The 19,167-nt window shown below is 43.2% G+C and overlaps 1 protein-coding gene across 1 annotated transcript; it reads left to right on the forward strand.

Moving 5' to 3' along the window:
• The first annotated feature begins 368 nt into the window (after positions 1-368).
• On the forward strand, positions 369-13,811 carry acvr1ba (activin A receptor type 1Ba). The gene is made up of 9 exons (XM_056423389.1): positions 369-517; positions 7,869-8,099; positions 8,212-8,466; positions 8,722-8,952; positions 9,065-9,232; positions 9,848-10,004; positions 10,717-10,841; positions 10,949-11,079; positions 11,492-13,811. The coding sequence occupies exons 1-9, from the start codon at positions 454-456 to the stop codon at positions 11,615-11,617; spliced, it is 1,488 nt and encodes a 495-aa protein (XP_056279364.1). The 5' UTR covers positions 369-453; the 3' UTR covers positions 11,618-13,811.
• Positions 13,812-19,167: the final 5,356 nt, after the last annotated feature.

The raw sequence follows: 19,167 nt of genomic DNA on the forward strand, positions 1-19,167 counted from the left end.
CATGAAACTACATAGCAATATCATTACAGCATATTTAAAATACTTAATAAATAGGTATATAAATTCACCAACTTTTGAATCTAACATATTTACACATTTAGACATAATACAATCATATTATGCATTGAAATTAAAGTGATAATGTGAAGATGTATTAACTGTTACGTCATAAAGATACTGCTGGAGGCATTCACTCTGTCTTTTGATAAATGAGATAACCTTTTTATTTGCCACACACAGCCGTGACCTCAGAGGCAGAAGGGTCCATGCAGCAGGCAGCCCTCCCCTTTAAGCACGCGCGCACACCCCTTTAAACGCGTCACTCGCCCGGCTGGCTAGTGTTTGGCTGTGTGGTGCGTGCGGTCGGACTGTGGTTGTGCTTCAGGTCGGGTCGTGTTGATAGCGACACACTTCGGACGCATTTCATCGCGGGGAGATGGGAATGTGGATGAAATGGCTCTAAAAGAAATCGCTCTCGCGCTCGTGGCCCTGCTCGGCTCGGCGGCTCTCGGCGACGGTAAGTTTCGTGTGAGCGCCTCTCCGGCTTTTGTCTCGATGTGTTTCCCCGGACCGGGCATCGCCTGTTGTCGCTCATCGTCATGGCGCTGCGTGTCGGGGATTTGGCTCACGGTGACCAGCTTGCGTCGACCTCAGCAGCCCCGCTCGCTGTTCCCCCGAAACCCAAATTCACAACGTTTTGTTTGTTTATGTTTTTTGTTGGCTGACTAAAAAAAAAAAAACTCGCCGTGTACCTGCTCGTTATTGAACACGGAGCTAAAAGCACAACAACAACATGGTGGTGCGGTTTGTTTCGAGGCGCCAGCTAACGTCGGCTAGCTCGCTGGATAATATTGGACTCTTTGAAGTAGATTATTGTCGCTAATTGTGGCTCGTGTGAGGGCTGCACGACTGAATAACAACATGTAACATGGCGTGGAAACGCAGCCAGTGGCGACGAACAACCCACAGCCTCCTCTTGCCGCCTCGCTTATCAGCTGCTGTTATGCTAACGTGTTTACCAAACAACCTCTTGTTGGATTGGGGCTGCTTATCGGCGGCTGGTCAGACGTGTGTAATGTGGTCAGTTACAGGCGCGTCACGTGCCGCATGCCCCCGATGGAGCGGAGTGGGTCGCTGAATGAAGGCCGAGCATGGGGTGCGCATGAAATGTGTTTTTGGGAGTAAACACTGGCAGCTCTTGCATTGGTGTCTCTTTGTAAGGAGTGAAAAGGCTGCTTAGTGGCCTCCAGGAGAAAGTGAATGCTGGCATAGGGTGAGAACAGCCCTTCATTCAGCCATCCCAGACAGAAGTCACAGTTGAAGTCTGGGTTCATTGTGATGGAAATGTGGCAAGTGGGGTCTTTTGAGGCGCCAGTTATGGGGCTGCTTCAGCCTGAGTCCTCTGTCTGCAGGGAGCAGCTGATGCCACCATCGCAGGGCCATATGTTGGACTACACTTGCGTGTTTGTCTTTGCTGCTCGTCTATTTTGCTCCAAACAACACTCTCTTTTCTTTCTTTTTTGGCATCAGAATGTCCTAATTTTCATTAGAGTCTCGGGTTACGCAAACCTCCATTTCTTTTTCTCCTTTACTGTGTTGAAACTTGCCACTCAACAGATAAACTAAGTAATACAAAAACAAGTTCATGTTTTGCTTTAACCGATTGAGTCATCGTGCCGATCGTATCAATAAACCCGCCTCGCTGAGTTTAGCACACACAAAGACCAATCGGATCGTTTGAGGCATGCTAGAAAAATGACAACACTGAACAGTCAATGTTTGAATGGTTACTCCAATATTCACAGGGTTGTGCGAGGGGAGAGTGGGCCTGAGCACACAGGGGATGACGATGGGCTTTGTCCAGCTGGCGGCGTCTGCCGTTCATGGGGCCCGCAAGTCTGTCTCGAGCCGAGGTTTCACACCGTATAATGGATTCCACCGTGAAACCAGACAAACCTGAAAGTAGCTGCGCTAGAGCAGACTCCAGGCCGGCTGTGGCGAATGAAGCATGCTACTGTGAGAATACGCTTTACTCACAGCTTTGATGAATGGGTCACGTGTTGTTGACTTCATCAGGATTAGGAGTCACTAGTGTTATGGGCGTTACATGCCTGTGTGACGCAGTCTGCCTGGGTGCATTGAACACAATAGCAATGTGATATGGGCACCGTCAACCACACTGCCAAGAAGTAGGGCGCGTCCCTCTCTTTCTCCTTTTACTCCTGCCCTTCCTATTCTCTGTCGCTGTCATATTTAAGGCCAGGTACATCATTTAATCTGTACTATATCTGTGTTCCCATTTCTGCTTTTTACCCACTCATTGTCATCTTAATGTGGGGAATCGAGCTTCAGCATGGGCTGGGTTTTGTTTTTTTGTCGTCCAGGTGAAAGTAAGGCCTCTGGTTACATGAGCTGCTGCTACCTCTTGAACTCTGCACTCACTTTTAGGAGCCATTATCAAGACGATGCCAGCGTCTTGTCATTGCTTAATGTGCCCGTGTGTCAAATCAGAGACGAGGTACTTGGAAGCAGAACAGTCCCGACTTGCACTCCAACGCGTTCGGGGAACTAAACTCTGCTACAGGTGTGATTTAATGTCAAATTGGATGTGAAGGAGTTCTGGCTGAGGAAGTCGGATTGCAACATGTGTACACCTGCCCATTGGATCAGAGCCAAGGGAATGTACGGAGAAAGGTTTACACTTATTAGGTTCACAGGTGTTGAGGAGAAGAGTTTGGAGAAGGGGGGGGGGGGGGGGTATTTCTATGCTGGAGATGGAGAAAGTTGTTTTGTTCCCAAATGTGTAGTTTGGGTTGTCTCTGTTAAATTGTTATTACATTTAGTTGCATTTTCCATGTATAACATGTCAGGTTATATCCTGGCCCAGATACATAACGAATCTGTTTTGATCTATAGTCCAGGGCTGAGCCAGTCGGGGTCAAGTTGGGTCTGAGATGGTCTAGTTTGCCCTCCATAATGACCAGTGTCGTTAATGACCTCCGCTGGCCCGGAGGCACAGGGCCCTAATTGCTCCAGCAGACAGCGTAGCCCTTCGCTGACCCAGCGTCGCCATCACTGATGTTGGACCACAAGGGATTACTCCCACCGCAGAGCCGGCAATTTCACCTTTGCTTGCGCACTCATCCATGCAGTTCATTTACTCGGGATGCTTTGTGTGTTTTTTCTTCTTCTTTTAATGGAGTATATATCTCAGTGCTATAATGACATCTGCTATTGTGCCGCACTTTGAATGTTGTTATTGTCACACCACACCCAGACAGGCCCAGCGGCTCTGAGAGTTCATGTCTATATGGCTGAACCTGACACCCCTCCATTACAAGTCTCTTTGGAGAGGTGTTTGATTAGTTTTGTTGGCAGCTGTTGGAATGTAGATGAGACCTGCTCTGCCGTGGAATTGTCAGCTTCAAGGTGTGCAGCTGACTGATTTATTGGTGTGATCCGGGGAAGGGCAGTTGGGAAGACGTGTTTTTCTTGGGGAATCTAGTGTGAGTGTACATTATCCATAGCTAGAAGCATAACTTGAACCGCCATCGTTCACCTTTCTCTGGCCTCCCAAGTTGACTTCAAAAGAGTGGGTTTCGTCTTTGCAATAAACCCATACCATTTGTATCTATTTTTGTTTCTTTGCAGCACCTGTATTTTTATTAAGATTGTATTATGAATGTTTGTGGCTGTCTCTGTATTTCCTACCTCAACCAGCAGTACGGCCAGACTTTTTGAATGATGATAACCAGAAGTGGTTTTGGGGTCAGAATATCTGATTATGTATTGTATGCAAAATAACATTACATAATCATGTGTTGGTTTGTCCATGCATACAACTTTTGATACTTCAGGTTCTTTTGCTCTATTACGAAACATTTAAGTTTGATACCTAAATATAACCTCAAACTTGTTGGATAGTTATAGAAAGAGGAAAAGGGCTGTAATTGCTGAGTCTGTCCTGTTAATACTCAGACTATTTTTTTAAATCTGCGGTCACATGGCAGATGCATTGGCTCACAGTACTGTAGTATAATGGGATATTATAGTAGATGCAACATGGATCAGTTTGGGATTTTTGAGCAATAAAAAAAAATCCAAAGTGAGCCTGTGCTCACACTTGTATGCCTTTGAACTAATCCAGGGCAGCAGACCCAGACAGGATGGGATGTAGCCTGGAGGCTGCTGGTTGCAAGATAGTAGGTGCTGCCTCAGCCCCAGAGACTTCACTTTAGAATCAGATCAGTAATCTGACCCTGAGATGCAGACAGAGGTAATGACTTTCCTCCTTCCCCTAACATTGATTAGGACACAGTTGTAATGTGTGTGTGGGAGCGTACCCGTGTGTGTTTGCACTCGCACTGTCTGGTGGCGTCTGCTTGTCTTGATCAGCTCTTAGTCTGGTATCTGTATGGATTTAATTTCAGCCAGTGCATTTTGGTAATGGTGCTCTGCTCCGCGTGCACACGCGCGCGCGTACCCGTCTGTCTGTGTCGTTTAGCTTGCAGAAACCCACTGTTTGTGTAGCCCTGCTGCCCTGTGGCGAGCATGCTTATTTTCCACACTCTCATCTTACCATACGGGAAGCCCCCCCCTCCTGTTTTGACTGTGTTGCTGCGCATGAGTAGGTCTGAGCAACACGTCGACACTGGCATACCCGCAAAAGCCATTACGGTTAATGTGTGAAGCTGTTTGTAGTGGGACTATGCTGTGGTTTCTAGTTGGGTCCAGGTTCAGGCAATGTGGCAACAGTGGTTCATTAATCCCTTCCTCGCTCTGTCTGCCTTTTCCTGCCTCCACATGAACGGAATGGTCGGAACTTCACACGCCGGCAGCTCTTTGCGCTGGGTTGTCCCCCTTTTCCACACGGTTCCCTTTTCCTGTTGTTCACCCCCTCCCGCAAGTCAACGTCTAGACTGGGTTTTAATGACGGTCGCAGCTGGTCACTTGGGCAGACCCCAACTGCAGCTGGGGGGGGGGGGCTGTAAGTCCCGCTCGTTGGCCCCCTCCTCGCCGTATTGTCCTGGCTAACTTGGGACCAGCCCCCATCCTGTCTGGCCCGCAGCAGCCCCCCGAAGTTGTTCCCGTTAGCCCTGGTCGGTCCCCTGTGCGCCGCCCATCCCCCTCGCTGCGCCATGCTGAAGTGCGCTCCCCCACTCCGCTCTTTGTTCGCGCAGGGCCAGTCCAATCCCTCCTCATGTCGTCTTAATCTCCACACAAAGGACCAGTGTAAAGACCACCAATTACGTGGATACAAGAGCAGAGTTGACTCAAAAAACGCATACACCCGGGCTCTACTCTTATCCATGTGTATCCAGGCGTGATATTATTCCTTCAAGTGTAGCTTTGAAACACTTCTGCTTCGAATTCAGTGCGATATGCAGAGCGCTGTGCAAACAACGCTGCATTTCCGTAAATACCAGTGAGTGAGGAGATCTTTATTGGTGCACAAGCACATGAATAATTCCAACAATGTCTTTCTTGCTTGACATTAATTTCTTTACATCTTCATTAGTGTATGTGTATATATATATATATATATAATCATGTGTCACAATGATTTGTCAGCCGGTAAAAACTTTTTGATTGAGGTTTCCCTTTTAAATTTTTCTGGTTTCATTTGGGAAATGTTGCAATTCAAGAAGCAGGACGGTTTCCTTCGAGTACGGGTTTTTCACTTCAAAATGAAGAATTACCTTAATTTGTTAGGTATTTGAATAACTCAATCGGTCTAAATTTAATCTATGAATGGTTTCCATCTGTGTCAATACATAACGTGATGATCTGTCATAGTCGTTCTCCATATCGGCCGCCCATAGGGAGGCCTCTTGTTTGTGTGGAAGCAGTCGACATATGGTGTTTCCACAAGGTAGCCTTCAGCGAAATGGAAGACGAACCACAAACCCAAATGCTGGTAGACCTCAAACCATCCGTGGCAGGCTCGAGGAGAGAATGTGTGTTTTCAGCCATGTTTGGTTTTCCTCCCAAGCCCCTCTATCCAAGCCTGTAACATCTGTCTCACCACACACAGTCTCCGTCATGGATGCGCCGTGTCATCTTAGATCACGGTGTCCTTATCGGATCGCTCCTGTTGAATATTGGTGCAATGTGTCGTGAAGTACTTTGTCGCCTTATGTTTTGATTTCAATGAGAAAAATGAGGGACATTAAATCGAACTGCGCTGCTGTATTTCGAGTGAGGTGCGAGGAAAGTGTTTCTCTAAAGAAGCAGTAAACACCAAGCCGACAAGTGTGGGAGTCGAGATGTCTACGTTTGATTGATATAGAGCATCTCCCGGCTTTCTCACCTCCAGCTGCTCCTCCTGTCCTCAGTGTAATCTAGCCAAACCATTTGCTCCGTTGCTGCTGCGGATTAGCAGCACCCGGCTTGTTTTCCTTTTATCAGGCCCAGTCTGCTTCACCTCTGTGTAATCTGCAGGAAATTCCATCTGCATGCGAACTGCGGTGAATTTGGACGCGCTCCACGAGGACTTCCTGCCACTTTCCCGCTCGCCTCCTGGAGAGCAAAACACACACACACACACGCTTACGCTCCACTCTAAATGTGCTCCCGCACAATGCAACTTCCTAGAATTCAGTGAAAACCATTCCTATGACACCGGGTTCGTGGTTGCGGCCGCTTGGGTGTTGCATGCTGATGGTGCAATCAGTTCATCACGCATTCGTAGTGTTTTTAAATGTATTTTTTAAGGACTAAAGCCTCATCGTGTGGCGACTCGGTCGGTTCAGGAATGTACTGCAATCTGCTGACACCTTTTTGAACGACACCCAAGTTGGTACTAGCGGGGGATGAGTGTGCTCATCTGGCCAAAGACACCCTCAGGATAAGACGCGGAGGATTAGTGGACGCTTGCCACTCTTAAATTCCTTTCTTTCCTCTGGTCCAGATATTGTCAGTGGTCCAATTGCTGCTGAGCCTCTTTTGAGGGAGGAATCAAGATTAAAATTCCTCTCTGCTTTGTGTCTCCTCCTGTGGTGGTGTTGTTGTTCTGACCGTCTTGTCTTTGCCTCGTCCAGTGTGTTGTCTTGATTGCTCTCGTTTTTTTTCTTCTCCTGCTCTGTCACGCCTCACTAACGGCCCTGTTCAGTCAGACGGGTCGTCATTTACCGCCGACAGAGGTTCAGTTGAGCTTAACTGCTTCCCAGAGGGTTTTGCCATGTGAGAACCAGCCTCCTCCAGCCTTGCCTGCTTTGGACTCCGTTTGGTTGAAGAGGACCTTGGAAGTCGCCTTTGGAGCCGGCCTTACTCTAAACGAGAAGCGTGTGTTCTCTGACTCAAAATCACATTTCACCCCAAATCTAATCAGTTTGCAGTTTCTTGCTCTCGGATTGCCCAACCGACTGGCTGTGTTTCAGATGTGGGAGATTTGTATCAACCTCCCGGCACTGACCTCTTGATTGTGTCGATGGGCCGTCGTAGTCTTATTATGAAGGCTGCAATAGTTCCATCGCGTCCTTTAATAGGTCCCTGCGCTGTATTAAATGAAGCTCCTGTCTCATGAGCTTGAACAGTAGCCGCTCTCTGTTCAGCATGAGGGAGCGGAATGGGGCAGAATGCTGCATCGGGGACTTGGCAGGATCCCTCCTCCCCTGTTGGGTTTCACTGTGTCGGCCCCCCTGGGCAGCTCTGTCTCCACCCTGCATGTTTGGGTTCATCTGCAGTGGAGGATCTGATTTCAGGGCGAAATTCCAAACTCTGTGTCTGTTACAAAGTGCCCACAACGGAATAGGACACTTCAATCTGGATCCTGTGGTGGAACTGTGGGGTTAGCTTGCCCCCTGCTGGACATAACGGAAGTGACATCTGTTGTGTTAACCTCACGGCTCTCTTTCCTTTCCCCGCAGCTTTACGCTGTAACTGCACAAACTGTGAAAAGACTGCCTACGAGTGTGAGACCGATGGCGCCTGCATGGCCTCCACATACTACATCCAGGGGAAGGAGCAACACGTCCGCATCTGTATCAACCGGGTCAACCTGGTGCCCCCTGGACAGCCGTTCTACTGTCTGAGCGCCGAAGGCCTGCTCAACACGCACTGCTGCTATCTGGATTATTGCAACAGTATTGATGTCCCCGGTGAGGCCCAGTCGTCACACACCAGAGCTCCTGCACATCAATAGTTGCACAGTTTCACTTTAAAGTAACCACTTCCGCTTCTCTATCTCTTTTTTTGTTGTTGCTTTCTTAGTGCCAACAAAGGACTGGTCGGGCTCAGGAAGCTCCTGGGGGCCGGTGGAGCTGGTGGCGGTCATCGCAGGGCCGGTGTTCCTCCTCTGTGTGCTGCTGATGGTCGGCGTGTTCCTGTTCCAATACCACCAGAGGGCCTATAGCCACCGGCAGAGGCTGGAGGTAGAGGACCCATCCTGTGACCATCTGTACTTGGCTAAGGACAGGACTCTGCAGGACCTCATCTATGACATGTCCACCTCCGGATCCGGCTCTGGTCAGTGCAAGCAGCCCTCTGATGTGACATACTAGTGGAATGGGGGAAAAAAGAGTTTGGTTTTGGAATACACATTTTCTGAAATGTCTGTCAGCAAAACAGTGTGTGTCATTTTATAGCTACACAAATGAATGATTATTTAGCTGCAGCACATCATTTGCTGAGGGTATTCCGAGGGTACCCAACGCACGCACACCAAACAAGTGTCCAGGGAACGTGGGCCGATGTTTTGTTTGTCTCCGCTGCCCTCTGCAGGTCTGCCTCTGTTCGTGCAGCGGACGGTGGCGAGGACCATCATGCTGCAGGAGAGCATCGGGAAGGGCCGCTTTGGGGAGGTGTGGCGGGGGAAGTGGAGAGGAGGGGATGTGGCCGTGAAGATCTTCTCATCCAGAGAGGAGCGCTCCTGGTTCAGAGAGGCTGAGATCTACCAGACGATCATGCTGCGCCACGAAAACATCCTGGGATTCATCGCAGCGGACAATAAAGGTTCGTTTAAAAAGAACATTTCAGGCATTTATCCAAAACGTACAATGAAAGCAGCGTAGTTGATTCATCTCCATGTTAATTGCATGATGTTTGACTTGTTGCTCCCCTCCAGACAATGGCACATGGACTCAGCTGTGGCTCGTGTCAGACTATCATGAGCACGGCTCTCTGTTTGAGTATCTCAACCGCTACTCTGTCACCATCGAGGGCATGATCAAGCTGGCCCTGTCGGCTGTCAGCGGCCTGGCTCACCTGCATATGGAGATCCTCGGCACTCAAGGTGAGATCAGCCGTCCCGTTAACGCACAGCACGCAATAAATGAATAAACTAACTAGAAGGGTGCATTCAATAGAGTGCAGCTCTGTGCCAGGTGTGTCTGCAACAACCACTGTTGTATCGATTCAATGAACACAAGTTGGCTCAGCGCCCATCCAGCCAATGTGTCGTAACACGCCGTCAAACGCACTTCCTTCAAACTCAAAAACAAGCAGTGATGCAGTCGGCTCCAATTCATTGAATAAAACATGTTATGCAAACATCAAAATGAAACTGGCCAAGCTGTCTAACCGCAGCGAGCGGCTGAGCGGTGAGAGAACTGGTGGTGTGGGTACAGGCCGGAGCCAAATACGCCTGACAAGACAAGTAGCTGCAGAGGAACGCAGGCAATAAAAGTTGTTTTGCAAAGGTGGGACAAACGGCAAATACAAGAGATCCTTTCAGCAATAACTGGGCATCCCAAATATTCTGGAGTTTGCGTCAACAAACTCGCTCCGCATGACCCTGCAGGCCGAGATGATGATGTAATCAGCGGGGACTTGAAAGTGAAGTCGTAACAGGCGAGTGCTCTTCCTGCTCAGCTCTTGATGCAAATGCTGTGTTTCTGTTCTCCTGCAGGAAAGCCGGGCATCGCTCACCGAGACCTCAAGTCTAAAAATATCCTGGTGAAGAAGAATGGCACGTGTGCCATCGCTGACCTCGGCCTGGCAGTCCGCCACGAGTCCATCACGGACACAATCGATATAGCGCCGAACCAACGCGTGGGCACGAAGAGGTAAATGTTTCTGTCGTCATTCATTAAGGGGAGGTTCCTTCTTAAAGCCAAAGTCCGGCTACGTTCTGTATTTTTGTCATTGTCGACACGTCCCACGACGAGATCACATGACTGAGCCACACCTGTCTCTTCATAACAATGAACACCTCACTGTAGAATAAGTTTAACTGTCAACACTGTCCTGCTGCTGTAAAGTGGGAATGAGTTTCTTTTTTAGGAAATTATTCAACCGTACAAAATAATAATACATTTGTGCCATTTTTCCATCTTCGACAACACCCAATGAGCTTTGGGCTGTGAGCCACCGAGGGTAGACAAGTCGGAAAGAGAAGAAATAGCCATATCCGTTTTTTAACTCAATGAAAATGTATGAATATACATTTTGATTCTGAAATAACAGGCTTTGAAATGTCTAAGACTAATACAATTAAAAAATATATATATTATATTATATATATATATTTTTTTTATATATATATTATATTATATATAATATATATATATTATTGATCAATTTGCTTAAGCTCTTTGGATCTTACCCAGTTATGGATATTTATTTGTGCTGATGGTCATTAAGAAATAAGCTCTTTTTCCAAGGGACATTTATTATCATCCCAAAACATAACAATGACTTTAACTCGCAAAGATTATTGCGACGTCTATTATAATGGTTTACTTTACGTCTCATGCTACCGCTCGTTGCTGCCTCCAGGTATATGGCTCCAGAAGTCCTGGACGAAACCATCAACATGAAACACTTTGATTCCTTCAAGTGTGCCGACATTTATGCGCTGGGCCTCGTGTACTGGGAGATCGCACGCCGCTGCAACGCAGGAGGTAAGACCACAAGCGGCCCATGTGGGGGCGGGATGACATTAATATAAATTGGTCAAATGAACGGGATTCTGAAACCAGAGACTGAGAAGGCTTCCTCACTGCTGCAGGTATCCACGAGGAGTACCAGCTGCCCTACTATGACCTCGTGCCCTCTGACCCCTCCATAGAGGAGATGAGGAAACTGGTGTGTGACCAGAAGCTGAGGCCGAATATGCCCAACTGGTGGCAGAGCTACGAGGTATTTCCCACTGAATATACACTCTACACACCAATAGCGGATGTCTTTTAAAGATGCTTTGTGTGGCTGTATAGAGAAGCAGTTTGGCAATATCGGGTTAAGCAGGACGACCTGGCAGCTCATTTTTATTTAAAGTATTGCATGAATATTATTTAATATCATTGTTATTATTGTGAGTCCAATGTGTTACATTAACCTATATCCTACATCACGTTTTAATATCCTCTCGTTATCACATTAATGTATACTATGACAAAAAAGATCATGGTGGTTTTGTTTCCAGAGGAAATATTTATTAAAGTACTACCATTTGATAAAATAGTGGCGTTGTTGGGGCGGGGAACACTAACGATTGTCATCAGTCGGCATCAGGGTTTCAAGTGAACCGAATTCTTGTGCCCTTATCCTGCAGTCGCTGCGTGTGATGGGTAAGATCATGAGGGAGTGCTGGTACGCCAACGGAGCCGCCCGGCTGACGGCCCTGCGCATCAAGAAGACCCTCTCGCAGCTCAGCGTGGAGGAGGACATCAAGATGTGAGCGGCGAAAAGTCGTGCTGGAGACGCACAGCCGGGCCACTCCCGTAGGAAACGAACACGAAAGACAGACTGCAAACGGAAACCCTGCCAGTTTTAAAGCCACACTACAAGTTGTGACGAGGCCTACCTCACCTTTTTAGCCAAAACTACTGAGTCACTCTTCCCCTCCGGACTTTACTCTCGCCCCGCCTCCCCTTTGTTCCTCGTGTCTCCTCCCTGTTCCCTTCCACCTCCCCTTCTCCATGGGCCACAACACTACCGCACTACCACTGTTAATATCATCACAATCAACCTTTTTTTCTTTTTTCTCTTCATTTCCCACGGCAGGAATTAGTACTACTGTACAGCGACGGGATTATTTAGTTTGATCTCTTTTACCTCTGAACTATGTCCCATGATGGACTAACCTTGTCAAGAATGTTTAATGTTTAATAATAACACTGGCCAAGCAGCATCACATTATGTTGCTGTGTGTGTGTGAGAGAGTGTGTGTGTCTGTCTCTGTCTGTCTGTGTGTGTGTGTGTGTAAGGGGAAATTCAGAGGCTGAAGAACTGTTTCTAGTGGTGTGTAAAGGAGTCTGGACTACTAGCATGTTTCTGAGACTACGATGTCCCCTCCAGGCTGCAGCTCAGTGGACCGATCCAGTCACGGGACATTAAAGCATGAACATCCAGGTTTAGCTTTTTAATCCCTCACTTGATTATCCTTCAAATAGAGACGAGATGCACCCCTCTGTAGCTTCCTCATCACGTGACCCACATGACCCATGTGGTCCAGTCCTGTTAGTTTAAAATGTGCCGGGGATAATGTTTTGGGATGGTTTTAATTTTATTTATTTGTGGATGGTTTTATTTCATATTGATGAACACTGTGAGATGAGATGTGACAGCGTCTAATATGACAGGACAATTAATGTTCAGTCCAAGTCGTCACCATCTTTCAGACGTTCGACTAACGGGATGTTTTCCCAAGAAACTGAGCGCCAACATGGATGTAGCCATGACCCCGTTGGTGACGGGCGAAGGCGTCGCGTCCACTGAGCAGGCGAGACGCGTGTGGAACGGCAATGGGAAATACTGTTTTGTTTTAAAAAAATATATTTTTGTGTTTTGTGTAAAGGCATCATAATGGGTGTTTTCTTTTGACATTAGACACTACTGATGATGGGTACATATGATTTTTTTATATAAAAGATGCGTTTGTGTCCCCCTCTTGAGCGTCGGTGACATCGGAACAGTGATCTTTGTTTTAACGGTACTCTCCGAGGTCGCTCTGGATTTCTCTGCATGGTTTCTAACTGCCAGGAAAAGGACTGCCGTCTGCTGGAATTTTGTTTTTACCTTTCTCCTCTCACGGCAATTTGGTGGTACTACTGATCCCAGATAACTTTGCTGCAACCTGTTGTTATTATGTGTAATTGTTATTGCTTGTTGAGTTCGGTGATGCAGATCTGTTTCTACGTGACATCTCGTTCTCATCGACACTGGAATATTTAGACGCCTCGTCGTAACCCTGAATTCTGAGGATGCCGATGGTTATTTATTCAGACGCGAAGCCGGCTGCTGGCGGCTCCCCCCACCAGGGAGCGCACGCCTCTGTGTTTAAAGGAGATGTTTTATCCTAAAAAACGAACCACGTGCGCCAAAGTGAACCTGCATGTTTTCATTCTGCTCGAGTCTGTCTGCAGACTAATCTGTGAAAGTATTACACTGACGGTTGTCCCGGTTGGGCTCTGCACGGTTATGTCCACACGGGCTTTAGTTCATGTGAATGACGTCATCACTTCATGCAGAATCCCCGTGTCACGTTCGAATCCCATTTTGCATGCAGTCTCAAACACTGGGTCCTCTGCACCGAGGCCGATGGCGCGAGACGTGTCTCTGCCCTCTTTCTCCCGGTAGCTTTCCTCTGTGTTTCTGTTGGGGTTGTTGTCCGTGTACCCCAGGAATGTTGCTGCTTACTGTCAACATGGTGCAGGTTCAGCCGGCGGAGGACAGAGGGCGACTGCTGTGAGCTGAACCAACATTGTCAAAACCCTCCTGTCCTCGTTTGGTTTGTTGCCATGGGTATGTGACCATCAGACATCCTGTTCATGAGTAATACTTCAATATTTCAAAAAAATCATGTTGTGCTTTTCAGAATTGGTTTAAAAGTGTGTATATAGATGATGAACAATAAATTCCTCTTTTTCTTATCTGGGACTTCAGCTGTGGTGCTCATTCCAGGCGGCATGCCGTGTTTTCACTGTAGAGTTCTGCGCCGTTGTATTTAATATGGTAAATGAATTAGTTGTTTGAATGAGTTGTTGGTTAATGTCTGAAATAAGGTGGTTAGCACGTGGTTAAGAGATTTTGTCGTAAGGATCCCGAATGTGAATTCGGATGTTTTTACAGCCACGGTGTGTCTGCTCGGGCGTAAGTGACCGTGGTGTCAACAGAGAACCACAAATATGAACCATATCCGATATAATTGCAATTTGTTTTGAAAAAATACACTGAATAACTGCAGTGTATCAGTTTCACAAGATGTAATCACAATGCACTCATTCTGAAGGTTTCTGCTTCTAGCGGAGTATTTAACTTGTGCTTCACACACAATAAGAAAACACCAAAGTGTCTCTCTTTGCTCATCTCGACGTGTGCAGAAGTCGTCGGATAGAAGGACTCGTGGGCTGCTGCGCTCGGCTGAGGAAGGATGTCAATGTGTTGGTGACTGATGTGCAACCTGGGGACCCGATAGCCCTGTGGTACACAGGATCAGCAAATACCTCAATTAATATATTGTTATTTATATACCGGAATCAGCGATTACAAATATAAATAATATGACTTATCTAAATATACATGCACAGATGTAGACAAACGGCTAAAAACCGACAACGACGAACATTTGACTTCTATAAACCATGTGAGACATCTGTAAATGAGAGTATTATGCTTCCATGTTTCAGTCTCAGACATGAACTCATATAGTGGACTCCTAAAACAGTGTTCACACAACAGTGTTATATCATTCTTTAGACCAATGTGCCGACATTATGATGTGATTTTGTCGGACGGGCTTGGACCCGGTCAGCAGAGTTGGAACAGACAGGTTAGATGTTGACTGGTTATGACATCAGTGATGATATAATCATGAAGGTAACTCTGGGAAGCACAGGATGTGCTATGACAGGGTTTTAACTGAAGAGGTCCTCTCAAGGCTGTGAAATAAGTATAAACCTACAAGTTTTTATTTTTCAATTGTCCTTATTTATAACAATGAACGACACATCCATGTAGGACTGTTTGGTTCTGAATTGATACTATTAAAATAAGTAAATACAGGAGGTTTCTAATTAAGCATGGACATCAAATATTAGAGAAAATAAACAGCATTATACATATGTGTCAATAACCTAGATAACTATCAAAGACAATGGAACTAGATGTATGGTTACAGACACGCGTACTGCCCTCTGCTGGTAGAAAGGGGAAACACTGCGGTCACTGAAGGAACAGCCCAACAAGATGGAGCAAAACATATGAGTGCTAACAAACAACTGCACACCAAAAAATGAATAAAGTATATCACTTGCCTCCAGTCCTTCTATTGCCTTGGCTTTTATTTTGACAGACTCGTAATCTGGTCGCCTGCTTTGCTTTGAGTACCTCTTCAAAAGAGAAGGAAAAAAAGGGATTTTTCAAAAACCCAAATCAGCTAAAATTAATTAATTCAACAACTCGCTTAATGCCTCTCGACATTGTTTTTCTTTCTCAACAGAAGCATATCAATATGTGTTGATGGCTGTACACTTCAGGCCGATGGAGTATTTGATGTGTAAGGTCACTAATCAACATCAACATAACAACACAGAGGGCACAAACGACCTGGGCACAGAGGAAGAAGTGATGCTCTGTGCCAGGGGTCAACTGGTAGTTATTGTAAAAACTTCATTCCTACTTAAGTGTAATTAATATAATATTCAACACATATCTTGAATTTTAATTTATGTTTGTTTCTTGTCTAATTAGCTAATTCCTTGGATTCATTAAATGTCACCTCTAAGAAGCGCTTGAATTGTTTTTTGAGTGCTTTAACTGGAACAATATCACAGTTATTGGATCAATATCACTGTAAAGTAATACAAATTAATAGTTATAGAAAATTATAAAGTATTAAAAAGTAATATAAAAGTAATAAAGTAATTAAAAATAAAAAGTAATTAAAGTTTAAAAGTATTGAAAAAGTAATACAAAAGTAATAAAAAAGTAATGAAAGTACAAAAGTATGGAAAAATTAAAAAAGTAATAAAAAAGTAAATAAGGAATTAAAAAATGATAACTAATTAAAAGTTTTTTAAAGTAATAAAAAGAAGGGGAAACAAGTAATATAGTAGCGAGGTTCAGTCTAAACTACTATGACAAACAAATACAGTTACTAAACAAGTAATTTATTTGGTATGAGTTCACTTCTGCTGAGGAGACTGAGGTCCTTAGGAGTGCAGGGAGCACTCCTGAAGACCTTCTTTGATTCTGTGGTGGCATCAGCCATCTTCTATGGAGTGGTCTTCTGGAGCAGCAGCATGGCAGCGGCTGACAGGAAGAGGCTGAACAAGCTGCTAAAGAAGGCCATCAGCGTGCTGGGGTGTCCTCTGGATACTGTGGAGGTGGTGGGGGACGGGCGGATGATGGCAAAGCTCTCGTCTCTGATGAACCACGCCTCCCACCCCATGCATGACACTCTCGCAGCTCTGCACAGCTCCTTCAGCCACCGGCTGATTCCTCCCGAGGGAGAGGAACCACAAGTCCTTCCTTCCTGCTGCTGTCAGGCTGCACAACAAACTGCAGTCGATCGCTGGAGATCCTGGCAAACGCTGCACTTTACTTTGTTTTCCCCCTGTATATTTAGTATTAGTATTTAGTTTTTTGTATTTATTTTTGTGTTTTATATTTATTTTCATTGATGCTCTGTGATTTTTGAAATTTCCCCACTGTGGGACGAATAAAGGAATATCATATCATATATCATATGTTAATCTTGCTGCATTTGGTCTCGTCACAGTCAGGAGAAAAGGCTCAAAGACGACTGAGAGCGCTTGAATCGTTTTTTGAGTGCTGTAACTGGAACAATATCACTGTTATTGGATCAATATCACTGTAAAGTAATACAAATTAATAGTTATAAAAAAGTATACAGTATTAAAAAGAAGAAAAAAGTAATATAAAAGTAATTAAAAAGTTAAAAAGTATCGAAAAAGTAGAAAAGTAATAAAAAAGTAATAAAGTAATAAAAGTAAAAATTTAATAAAGTAATAAAAAAGTAATGAAAGTACAAAAGTATGGAAAAATTACAAGTCATACAAAGTATAAAAGTAATGAAAAAATACAAAAGTAAGTAAAAGTACAAAAGTAGTAAAAAGTACAAAAGTAATAAAAAGTACAAAAGTAATGAAAAAGTAATAAAAAATACAAAAGTAATGAAAAAGTACAAAAGTAATAAAAAGTATAAAAGTAATGAAAAAGTACAAAAGTAGTAAAAAGTACAAAAGTAATAAAAAAGTACATAAGTAATAAAAAGTACAAAAGTAATGAAAAGTACAAAAGTAATTAAAAAGTACAAAAGTAATAAAAAGTATAAAAGTAATGAAAAAGTACAAAAGTAATAAAAAAGTACAAAATTACTAAAAAGTATAAAAGTTATAAAAAATACAAAAGTAATAAAAAGTACAAAAGTAATAAGTATAAAAGTTATGAAAAAGTACAAAAGTAATAAAGTACAAAAGTAATTAAAAGTACAAAAGTAGTACAAAGTACAAAAGTAATAAAAAAGCACAAAAGTAATGAAAAGTACAAAAGTTATTTAAAAGTACAAAAGTAATAAAAAGTATAAAAGTAATGAAACAATACAAAAGTAATAAAAAATACAAAAGTAATGAAAAGTACAAAAGTAGTAAAAAGTATAAAGGTAATGAAAAAATACAAAAGTAATAAAAAGTACAACAGTAATTAAAAAGAAATAAAAAGTTATTAAAAAATACAAAAGTAATAAAAAAAGTCATAAAAAAGGGCAAAAGTTATTTAAAAGTTTTAAAAAGTTAAAAAGTAATACAAATTATACAAATTAATAAAGCAATAAAGTAATAAAAAGTCATAAAAACGTAATAAAAAGTAAAAAAGTTTTTAAAAGATTTAAAAAGTTAAAAAGTAATAACATTTCTAAAAACGTATAAAGCAATACAAATTAAAAAAGTAATTAAAAAGTTTTTAAAAGTTAAAAAGTAAAAAAAAAAGTAAGAAAGTAACCTGATCCGCTCCACCTCCTCGAGGGGAAACAAGTAATATAGGTTCAGTCTAAACTACTATGAAAAACAAATACAGTTACTAACCAAGTAATTTATTTGATATGAGTTCATGTTAATCTTGCTGCATCTGGTCTCGTCAGTCAGGAGAAACGGCTCAAAGATGACTGAGAGGGCTTGAATCATTTTTTGAGTGCTGTAACTGGAACAATATCACTGTTATTGGATCAATAACACTGTAAAGTAATACAAATGAATAAAGTTATAAAAAATAATAAAGCAATCAAAAGTAATCAAAAGTTATATAAAAGTAAAAAAGTTATTACAAATTTTAAAAAAGTTAAAAAGTAATAAGATTTATAAAAATGAATAAAACAATACAAATTAAAAAAGTAATTAAAAAGTTTTTTAAAGTTATTAAGTAATACAAATTAATAAAGCAATAAAAAGTAAAAATAGTCAGAAAAAGTAATAAAGTAATATAAAGAAGGGGAAAAAAGTAATATAATAGCGAGGTTCATTCTAAACTACTATGAAAAACAAATAGTTACTAACCAAGTAATTTATTTGGTATGAGTCTGCGTTAATCTTGCATCTGGTCTCGTCAGTCAGGAGAAACGGCTCAAAGACGACTGAGAGCGCGAGATCTGGCACATGTGCAAAGGGTAGTCCCCAATTAAACACATTTATTTTGCATTTATATGCACACCATCTAACCTAAATATATCCAATAAATGAAAGTATTCCTACATTTTGTGTTACACCCATTAAATACTGCTGCTCCGGCTGGCTGCTTGTCTGTGCTGGTTACCTTCTGCCCCCCACTGGCTGGGCTTACCTCTCCCCCAAAATAATAAATAGTAAATAATAAGCAGGAAAAAGTATAAAAGAATTTCTGCAAGACAATGTTTAAAAAATATATAATTTCAATGAACCAATTCAGGCCTTCAGATATGTCATCAAATGATGTCTGAAAAGGGAATATCATCTTTGATTGAGCCCACGAGTCACAAGTTAAATAAAAAGGAAACATCGTCTCTGCATGACAGACTTAATTGATACAAATGTAAACATACCAAAAGTGATGTTTAATTTAAATCTTTCAACTGTAGCTATATATATATATATATATATATATATATAAATGGATGAGAGTGAAATTCTCTCTAACAAATGTTGTCAGATTCCTTCCTGGTTTCAATAATGAACTTTCAAGCTAAGTGTCAAACCTGCGTAAAGTTGGGAGTTAAAAAGAAAAGGAACAATTAGC

This window comes from Pseudoliparis swirei, chromosome 9, assembly GCF_029220125.1.
Source record: "Pseudoliparis swirei isolate HS2019 ecotype Mariana Trench chromosome 9, NWPU_hadal_v1, whole genome shotgun sequence".
NCBI lineage: Eukaryota > Metazoa > Chordata > Actinopteri > Perciformes > Liparidae > Pseudoliparis > Pseudoliparis swirei.